At 34.4% G+C, this 11,481-nt stretch overlaps 1 protein-coding gene across 1 annotated transcript in view; it reads left to right on the forward strand.

The window, feature by feature from the left end:
• LOC146005433 (torsin-1A-like) overlaps positions 1–10,766 on the forward strand; it is a 108,370-nt gene extending 97,604 nt beyond the window's left edge. Inside the window, exons 7-8 of the mRNA XM_083144677.1 lie at positions 6,977–7,151; positions 10,631–10,766. Of these exons, the coding sequence (XP_083000803.1) occupies positions 6,977–7,151; positions 10,631–10,766 (311 nt within the window). The remainder of the gene's footprint in view (positions 1–6,976; positions 7,152–10,630) is intronic.
• The last annotated feature ends 715 nt before the right edge of the window (positions 10,767–11,481 follow it).

The raw sequence follows: 11,481 nt of genomic DNA on the forward strand, positions 1-11,481 counted from the left end.
AGATAATAACCCTATACCGTTCTCCAAATACTGACTTATGACTCTTTTATCAAAAGCTAGAAATTATGTTAACAAAAATAACAAGATCAAATTGCAAAATCATTATCCTGGGAGATATTAACATTGACCTCCTCAAGAGCAATAATAAAAATACAGAATACATTGATATCCTTAGGTCCTATGGACTCTCACAGATAATCACAGATCCAACTAGAATAACATGTAACTCCGAAAGTCTAATAGATCATGTTATCACCAATCGCTCCCCTGATACAGGCAGAAGTGATACAATACGTAATATCTGATCACACAGCACAAATTGTTGAAGTTAGTATAATCAAACCACATTACAATGCAAAAAAACCTATACGAATAGAAAGCCGAAACATGGGGGAAGACAACGTAAATCATTTGTTACACCTGTTAGATAAAGAAAATTGGGCTCTAGTATTTCAAGAAAGTGAAACCAAAAACATATGGGAGAAGTTCATGACCAAACTAACTTACTTCATAAATCTTGCATGCCCCTTAAAAATATAGCATGTTCAACCAAACAAAAAAACCAAAACTTGATCACAAATGAAATAATACACAGAAAGAATGACCTCAAAGATATTTATGATAAAATGCGCATAACTAAGGAAATCAAACTTTGTGAGTCATATAGAATAAAGAAAAATGAATATAAAAAACTAATAAGATATGAAAAATTCAAACACCTCAAAGATAATATCAGAAATAATAGTAATACATCAAAGGCAATTTGGAATATCATAAATGAGCAAAGAGGCAATAAGAGTAATGAAAATACCATATTACTTGAAAATGAAGTATAAATAACTAACCTTAAACACATTGTGGATACATTCAATAAGTATTTCTCAAACTCCTATGTAAACTGTCCCATTGACCCCAAAAGTGCCCAAACAACTAAAATTGAATCAAATACTGTACTGAACTCCATTTATTTAGATGAAATAACCTTAAATGAACTAGAAACTATGATAAAAAAATTTAAATAATAAGAAATCAGCAGGTCCAGATGGTTGGTCAAATCATCTAATTAAAAAATGTTCTCAATACATTACATTACCACTACAGTATGTTATAAATGCCTATATCAATAGTGGAATTTTTCCAAAAGTACTGAAGAAAAGTATAATCAAACCAATACTCAAAAATGGAATGGAGACAGAAATAAAAACTATAGGTCAATAACGATCACATCATCTTTCTCAAAACTGTTAGAGAAAATCATTTGTAATAAAATATACAAATTCTGTGCCAAATATAACATAATTAGTCCACTACAACATGGTTTCCAAAAGGGTAAATCGACAAGTACAGCTACTTCTCAATTTATTGAGATAATTATAGATGCATTAGAAGATAATGAGATACCCTGTGCTATTTTCCTGGATCTATCCAAAGACTTTGACTGATTAGACCACTCTATGCTCAAGCAAAAAATATACAATCTTGGCATTAGAGGAAATACATACAAACTGATAGAATCTTTTCTCACGGATAGACCACAGTACACCCAGATACTACATACTGAAAACTTCGTGGTTCACAAAGTTATATCTGACACTGAATATGCAAAAACAGGAGTCCCTTAAGGCTCCATACTAAGCCCGCGACTGTTCATACTATATACCAACGACTTACCCACCCCAGACAATACAAATATTTTAACATACGCAGATGACACAACCATAACATGCAGTGCAAATACACAAGAACAATTAGAAAGACAAACCTACATATCAGTAAATATAATAACTCAGCACTTAAATTCATATAACTTGAATGTAAAGTATCAAAAAACAATGTATATGGCTTTCAATCCTGGAAATAAACCCAATTTTGATAATATAAACTTACAAATAGATGATAATCAAATCAATTATAAAAATCCAGTTAAATTTTTAGGTTTAGTTATTGATGACAAATTAAGATGGACATACCATATTGACCATGTATGCAAAAAAGTAGGGAAAAACTTATATCTCCTAAAACTCCTAACACAATATCATGTGTCTGAAATAAACACAAATCTATACTATGGACTTGTATATCCATACCTAGAATATTGCATAATAGCATGGGGAGGAGCTGAGCAGGAATACACTCAAAGATTGCTTATTCTACAGAAAAGAGCAATACGGTATATGTTCAAAATACCAATTAGAAACTCATGTAGAGAATTATTTAGAGAAAATAAAATTATGACCATATATTCCCTATATATTTACAAAGTAATTGAATATGTACTAAAACACTGTAAATTAGATAAGAATTCGACCGTCCATCAGCACAACACACGTCAGAAAGAGAACTTCCACATGCAAGCACACAGACTTGTTCTCTCAGACAAATTACCTCATGTTGCAGGAATAAAATACCATAACAAACTTCCCACATACACCAAACAAATTACAGAAACTCACAAGAAACAGAAAGCAATTAAACAGTATTTAACAGATATACCTCTATATAATCTCAATGAATTTCAATAGTTAATCTGGATTAGCAAATTGAAGCATTCAAATTCTTTTGATATGGATTTTCTCTTTTACAAGTTTAGTATGTGAGACTTATAACTGTTTATGTTTAACCCATATGATTTATTTGTATTTTTGTGTTTGCATTTTGTTCTTTTCATTGTAATCTTACTCCATTTGTAATATTTAGTATTGTATGACTATTTTCCACAAGCATGGATATGGGTCTACGGAAATAAAGAATTTATTATTATTATTATTATTATTATTATTATTATAAGTAATAAGTTTCAATAACACAGGGCCGCAAATTAAATTCAATTTAATGTTGTTTTTTGTTTAATAGGTGAACTTTATTATTTGTGCCATGCTGATCACGAATATGAAATTTGTTTTTCTCTATCATGCAAGGTTTTCTTACAAATCAAATTTCAAAATTTGGGCTTTGTCCAATATTGCATACTGTTTTATTATAATTTTTCTTTTCTTCAATCAGAATAAGTAGCTTATCACACTAAACGCATCAACATGTTTATTTTTAAATGAATATAGACAGACACAAAGGATCCACATAATATAGAAAACGACATATAGCAGTATATAATATACACACAAGAAAATGATTACACAATACATATTTTTCAGTTCTGTTTAGCACGCTTTCTTCTGAAATATTTCCTAACTTTCTTGTGATTTTCTTCTGGCGTTTCTCTGTACAATGCCCAACAGTAGTCAGCCATCATGCTAACACTCCAATGTCCTTGATACCTTTTCTCCATATCACTCATGTCCTGATGGAACCGTTCGCCTTGATCCTCACTTAATTCACCAAGATTTTGTGGAAAGTTATCAAGGTGTGAATGCAAAAAATGTAATTTGAGATTCATGTTGCAACCCAGCTCTTGAAATTTAAGTAACATATTCTCAACAACTTCTCTGTAATCAGGACTTGTGGTTCCCCAAGAAGTTCAACACTACACTTTTAAATGCTATCCAAGCATCTCTTTCAGCTACAGTCATTGTTTCCTCGAAGTCTTTATCATTCATTAATTTCCTAATGTCTGATCCAACAAAAACACCTTCTTTCACTTTGCCGTACGATAGGGATGGAAGTTTGTTGCATATGAACTGGAAACGTTGTCCTTCCTTGTTAAGTGCCTTCACAAATTGTTTAATCAGCCCTAATTTGATATGAAGAGGAGGAAGTACAACTTTCTCAGGACTGACTAAATGTTGTTGTACGATGTTCTTTGAACCCGGGTTCAACGTTTTCCGTATTGGCCATTCTTTTCTTTCCCAGTGGTAATATCGTGCCCTACTATCCTACTCACAGATGTAACATTTTCGTATATTCACATTGTAGTCCAAGTAAAATGCTCAAAACTTTAAGATCACCACACACCAACCAACCATGGTCCTCATATTTAATTTTATTAAGAACAAGTTGCATATTGCTGTAGGTTTCTTTTAGTGACACAGAATGGGCAATATTACATATTCCATTATGTAACAGAACAAATTTTAAACTTGTTTTATTCGAGTCAATGAATAGCCTCCAATCAGTTCAAAGACAAGGAAAATTTAACTTAACACATCACAACAAAACACGAGAGAATCTTGTTTCGAGAAATAAGGCACAAACTCTTTTTCGCGGTGTCTGTACCAGGAAAATGTTGTTCCACAAGCCAGCAAGTTATTTTCGTTAAGTCTGGAACCAAGAAGCTCAGCTGATTCTGTAGATAAATTTAGGTCTCTAACTAAATCATTGAGTTCGCTTTGAGTGAACGGTATAGGGTCACGAGATCCGTGAGGGGGGTCATAAATGTCATCTACCATTTCAGTTCCTTCCACTGAATCACTTAGTGACCCAGGATCACTTACACACTCAAGACTTGATGGAGGTGTCGGTACAGGGAAGTCTGGACCGTGCAACACAGGTCTCATTGCAGAGGGAATATTGGGATACACTATCCTCTTCTTGTTTCTAATATTTCGACCTACAATTTCACAGGAACAGAAGTAACAATAATTGCTGTGATCCTGAGGCTCCCTCCACACCATAGGTATTGCAAATGGCATAGATGGCCGCTTTCCCGTGCTCCAGTTTCGTAAAGATTCCATACATGATCTACATACCTTGTGTGGGGCCTACGATTTATCTTGATCTCCTAGTTTCATTTTAAAGTATGCGTAATATGATCTTACAAAATCTGTAATTTCCTGTCTCTGTACCCGGGGAACAAATTCACTGCAGATGTAGCAAAACATATCTGGGCTTTTCAATCACGAGATGCCATGGCCACACCATGCAAAATAAGACTTTTGAGAGTTACATATAAAATTAATTTTAAATGATATATCAATGTTTTACATAGTATTATTTTCAGCATTTAAGCAAGAAATATATTAATTAATTTAAATAAAACAAAACTTCTCTGTATTTAAAGCTTGTTTGTCTTTAATACTTGTTGAATAATTTTTAAACGTACCAGTGACATCTAGCGACAATTACTTTAATTGCACTGAAACATGCATACCACAACCCACATATAAAAATTGTGAATTATAAAAAATTCTTGCGTGATGTGAGAAAACTAATGCCAGTTTCAGCATCAGCAAGTTCAAATGCATGTAAAACACCCAAAATTTTAAAAACAACAGAACCCATGCGGCCCTGTGTAATGACTTACAAATAATTCAATAAAGTTTTTTTTCAAAAAACTTTATTTTTAAATACTATGCTGATTTCGGCCACTACACAGTTTTTTATGTAGCAGCAGTGAAAACATTTTCAGATTTTACATTCACTGAGTTCCAATAAAGTAGCATGTTATAAAATTTCCTAGATTTTTAAGTTTTTGACATTTTAAGTTTTTTCATCAAGATTCTACTGTATTATTTTATATTACTTTTGTACTATATTTATGCATATACTCTTTTGTCTTTATTGTGTTTTTAATTTGTAATATGCACCTTCCCACATTAACTGCTATATCAAGGCTCTTTCTTAAACATGATAATTTAAAAATAATAAATAAGATTGTTCTCTTCCACATTTTAATTTTTTTTTATATTGTATTTTATGCAAACTTTTACCATATACGCCCACCGCAAAATGACTTCGGACCTCATGTGAAATCTGCCGTAGTAAGTGGTTTATCACTTTGTAGCCTTGTATCTAGTGTTGTTTTGTTTTGAACACGGAATTGTTTCTGCATGAAAGTATCTGGCAACAGTATATTACTTCTGATAAGCGAGTTCATTTCATTTCGTATTGTTAGTTGACACAGGAAGGGTGACAACCAAACAACCAAATCTACAGACGCTCTCTTAATGAGACAAATGAAGAAAAATCCTTGACTGACAGCGTCAGAACTTAAAGAAATGCACCAGAGTTCTTTGCCTCCCACCACCGAATTTGTGCTTTGAAACGACAGTTGGAGGCAGTCCTCTGGCGGCTGCCAGTACCTTCATTATGGTTGATTTTGCACGACGTGTTTGTTTTCATATATCGTCTTTACCGGGACGTTTTCACTTTGCCATGTAATAATGCTGGCTTTTTCCACACTACTACAGTACTTTGCCGGCATATCACAAATACAGTTGGAAAATATCCAACACAAAGTGCACCACACCAAAACACAGCAATTTATCACACACACTACAGCAGAAATTCACCCTTCCTGTGTCAACTAACAATACGACATGAAATGAACTCGCTTATCAGCAGTAACACACTGTTAGATACTTTCATGCAGAAACAATTCCGTGTTTGAAACAAAACAACACTAGACACAAGGCTACAAAGTGATAGACCGCTTACTACGGCAGATTTCACATGAGGTCCGAAGTCATTTTGCAGCGGTTGTAACTTCCAACTTTTTAATTTCATTTATTGCCTTATATATTTGGTTATTTTACATCATTTTTCTGCCACTTTTGGTTAATCGTAATAATGAGGATGCGTGATGATGAAATTGAACAGACACTCAGAAGGAACACCTATGCCCAGACTGGAATTCAGGACCTCTGGGATTGTAGTGTGTTGTACTAATAATTCCACCACAAAGATTTACAGGGTGTGAAGGTAAATAGTGAGATCACCTATAATATTGCAAGGTGGGGGTAAATTGTGAGATCACCTATAATATTGCAATATATTTTATCTTATCTACATGTGCCATTTTTTCCCTTTACTTAAATAAGGGCAAAACAAATCTGAAGCCCTTAATGTGGCATTCCTGTACTTATGGACCTGCACTTACTGTGTTTAATGCTAAGTCCACTCTGTGATGAGATAGTGTAATAGAAACTGAACCTATGGGTTAAAGTGGGATCCAAACCACTGTGAAAGATGCCTCCACCAGAGACTAAATGCAGGAGCCCTTGATTACAACAGGGAGGTCCATATTTAATGTTGCATAAATACATATTTGCTTCTAAAATTCAATTATTAATTATCTTTTCAGGGGGTTTGTATCTCTGTGATGTAGTAGCAAGTTATCTTATAGATTATTATATTCCATTTCTTCCTTTGGAGAAAAAGCATATAAAACGTTGTGTGAAGGATGCTTTTGAAACAAGTTGTCGGAAGAGGTTTACCAATCCCAAAGATTGTGTCACAGTTACTCCTGAGTTAATTAAGTAAGTATGAGGTGTTGAGAGTGCATAGGTGTTAACAATTTCTCTTTCAGGTTTTTTAAATATGAAATTAATGACAACAATCAAAGTAATAAGGTGAATTATATCTTTTGCTGTTCATTGTGAAATTTTCCATTATTATAGATCCACCAAGCTTCCTGAAACCTCAGAAAATATGCGAACTACAGGCTTCCCCCTAACTTTAACTTGCGCCACTGCTCCCGCGCTAGGGTTTCAGATGAGTTGGTGGATCTTTGCCGGAATCAAGGTTGGGTACGAGGGCCATTTTTCTTGTAGTGGCAACACTATTTGTATACGCTTGTCAGTTGTCGCTGGGACAAAAGACGGTCGGGTCTTGTTTAGTCTTATACTACTACGGATCGTGTGTAAGTGTTTGGTGCTGAAAAGTACTGTTATGTGGTAGTTAGCAGACGTTAAAGGGAAGTGTATGATACCAACCTGATAAATGTTCACGCATTAAAAACAGCGAATATTCATCAAATTTCAGGTTGCACTTGGAAGGAATGCATGGCAAATTCTCAAGGGCTTACACGAGGCATGTGGAGACCATGCTTTACCATATCGTACCGTTGCCAGATGGGCCAAGGCATTTGAAAGTGGTCGTGAATCAGCCACGAAAGAACACATGGTATCTGGCATCCTTGCATGGCAACAGATCCACACCACATTGATGCACTTCGCAGATTGCTGGAGAATGATCGACGTTGGACACGTAGTGAATTAGCAAATGAACTGAAGATTTCACCATCCTCTGTATACCAGATGCTAACTCAGGACCTCAGCCTGCATAAGATATCTGCAAAATTTGGTACTGCGTATCCTGATCAAAGTGGCACAGATGGAAATATGCACGTGTGCACTTTGCACGTTGACGATTGGAAGGTAATGCATTTCTTGCTCGTATTATTGCCACTGGTGAGATGTGGGCCAGATCGTACAAGCCGGAATTGAAGCGGGAGTCGAATGAGTGGTGTCATCCGACTTCACCACATCCAATAAAAGTCATACAGGAACCAGCAAATTTGAAGGTGGTGATCATCATCATGAAGGGGTTATCCTTGCACATAGTGTTCGACAAGCTGTTACAGTAAATGCAGACTATTACGTCAGTTACCTCTGTGACCATTTGCGCTCTGCTCTTAGGTGCAAAAGACCACATGTCCTGCAATCAGAACACATCACTCTCCACGATAATGCAAGATGTCATACAGCACAAGTGGTGCAGAACGTACTGCAACAATGGGGTTGGGAGGTGTTGGAGCACCTTATTCTCCAGACATCTACAACTGTTATTTGTTTCCCAAGATAAAGGAACCTCTGTGGGGCGGGGGAAACTCTTTCCAGACATCCGAGCATCATTTTGGCCACAGGATGGTCTCTGCGCACACTGGAACGAACGGGAGCTTATCAATGGCATCCAACAACTGCCAGGTATTTGGAAACATGATCACGCAGCAGCAGGAAATTACATTGAATGATTGCAAATGATTCCAGATATGTATCTTCTTTCATGTCTATTTTTCATATGGTTGATTCTGTTGAGGCAACATGTAAAAAATAATGAAAAACTAAAAGTTAAAGAAGTAATTTTGTAACAGTTATGCTGTGTGCCAGCACTGCAGGCCTTACTGTACCTGAGTGCACACACATGCCAATAACTGATATTCTGCCAACCCAATATAAATTTCCAATTGGTTCATTGACCTCCTCAGTAAATGTAAATGTATGCTACCAATTGAACCAAGCTTTTGCAATGCACAAAAATATTATTTGCAATATTAAGACACATTTACCTTTAAAAAAGTATTATGGATGTTAGAAATTAGAATTAGAATTAAAAATTGTTTATTCATGGGTGAAGTTTAGCCTGTGGCTGTGTATTTAACCCACAAAATTCTTACACAATCAACCATACAAAAATACAATACTACTAGAACATAAGTATTCCATTACAGGAATATATTTATATCCATAAAAGTTGTAACAAAGTGGCACAATATTGCACACAGTTGCAAGAGATGAAAATCTCAATATGCTGACAAGGGCAGAAATTTATTTTATTATAAAACATAAACTAAACATAAAGTTTCAACCTTCTTGTAAGGTCTTCTTCAGACTCTGCACCAAGTACAAATGTAACAAGGTACAAAACAGGACAATATATATACACAAAAATTACTCCCCTCCCTCCCCTCCAGACTATTAGAAAGTTGGAGGGCAGTAATTTTTGTGTATATATGTCATCTTTTCCATCTAAAACACGTATTTCAACATTAAACATCTTTTAACTTCAGGGACTGTTTAATTGTAACGGAATATGGAAGCTACAATAGTTTTAGGCATAGTTTTTGAATTCCTGTCTAACCCATATCAAATCCACATCCTTATTCCTGGTTTTTAAAATATCTTGATGTGGCTGTGAAAAGTTTTTCGTAGTCGAAGTTTTGGATTCTCGAAATGTTGTTTTGAAAATAACATACTCATGAAAACGTAAGTACCATTTTTTGTGTTTTTTAATATTTTTAAATATTTTTAAAATACGTGTTATATTGCTATTATGAGTAATTCGCACATTCATAATGAGAACGTGACATATACAAACACTGTTCGTGCTCATGTTCCTTCCTTTATTTTGTACCTTGTAATCAAGGGTTCCAAGGTTCGATACCCAGTAGAGGCACATAGTGGTTCGGACCACACTTTACACTGTAGATCCAGTTCCGATTAGCCTTAAAGTGGACTTAAAACAGAAACTCAATCAATGACTAAAACTTTTTTTAAATTTGTTATAGAGCAAACCAAACCAACATGAAAAGAACAGAAAAATCAGGAACAACCAAATAACATTGACAGAAGAAATATTTCTACCAATGAAAGTTCATTTCTTTCAAACTCAAAATGAACAAGCATTTGTTTTCCTTCATCTTCTTCTCTTCTTCTTCACAGACCAAACCTGAAAAGAAGCCAACAGCAGTTCATGCTCAGATGACACAATGACAGTCTTGGTGGTTCTCCAGGCTTGAATCTGTCTCATGTTATTTTGGCATTGAAGCTGAAGTGTCTCCAACTCAGTATCGCTTCTTTCTATAGAGATGAATATTTGTTCTTTCCATCTTAAGTGTGCAAGTGATTATTTATAAATAATTACATACTACAGTACTGAATTTTAATCTTTATCAGGAAGCAGTAAATGTGCTCATATAAAGCAGTACCAATTTGGATTTAATCTATGAACTTTTCTGAAATCCTGATATTCCACAGAGTATGTGAAATACTGTACTGACCTACAAATTCATGGAGCCCAGTGTTGTGAGAATTATGCTTAATGTGCAATTTTTATTGATTCTTTTCCAGTATTGTGTGCCAAAATGAGTCAATCCTAATATAAACATTTTCTGCATGTCCTTATTGTTAACTATTAAAATAACTTAAGAATATATAAATATATCTTCTTCTTTCAGGGAAGTAGTTGAGGAAATGGCATATTATCCTGAAGATGTTGAAGTATATTCTGAAACGGGATGCAAACATGTTATGCAGAAAGTAGACATGGTGATTGAAAAAATATTAGATGATATAGAAGATAATGAACTTTGATAATAAAAGTACTTTATGTGGTGTTAATGTCATAATTGTATATGACAAAGAACGCATAGTTGACAAAAAGACAGATTTAATTGTGACTAGTTGAACACAATTTTTTTCACAACCAAAGTGAAGCAGTTATTTTTTTATAGTTAGCCCCTTGTGAAAATTTAACATGTGTTTGTCAGGTATTGACAATGGCTGATACATATGTACTGAATTTACTCTATTCTTTGAAGTAACAGAACTTTGTAATTATATGATTTTTTTCTAAACATGATATTTTATGGTTGAGAAGTATGTGATTAAGCAACCCACTATAATAGAATAGATTGTACAGCTTTATAAATATTCATAAAAGCAGAATTAATAGAAATGTATAGTTAATCCCATAGTGTTGAATGTGGCATTTCTGTTTTATAAGACAAAATAATTTACACATGTGACGAGCTGAAGAAAGTTGAGCTTCGAAATTTTATTACTGGTCTTAAAATCTAGTCATTTGAAAGATGCTATACTTTTATACAGTAGTACTTTTTGGATTGATTATTTTACACCCCAACCATTTGCGTAAACTGCAATTTGTGTACTAAGGAAATGAACTTTGTAAATACCAAGTTATCCATTTGGGTATGGATAAAATAAAGCATTAATAGAAACGTAAATGTGATACTACGAAAATTTTCGTGTTGGTGTTTTCGTGTGTGCAACATGGGAGTTTTGCTGT

Source organism: Lepisma saccharinum, chromosome 23 (genome assembly GCF_977018435.1).
Source record: "Lepisma saccharinum chromosome 23, izLepSacc3.1, whole genome shotgun sequence".
Lineage (NCBI taxonomy): Eukaryota > Metazoa > Arthropoda > Insecta > Zygentoma > Lepismatidae > Lepisma > Lepisma saccharinum.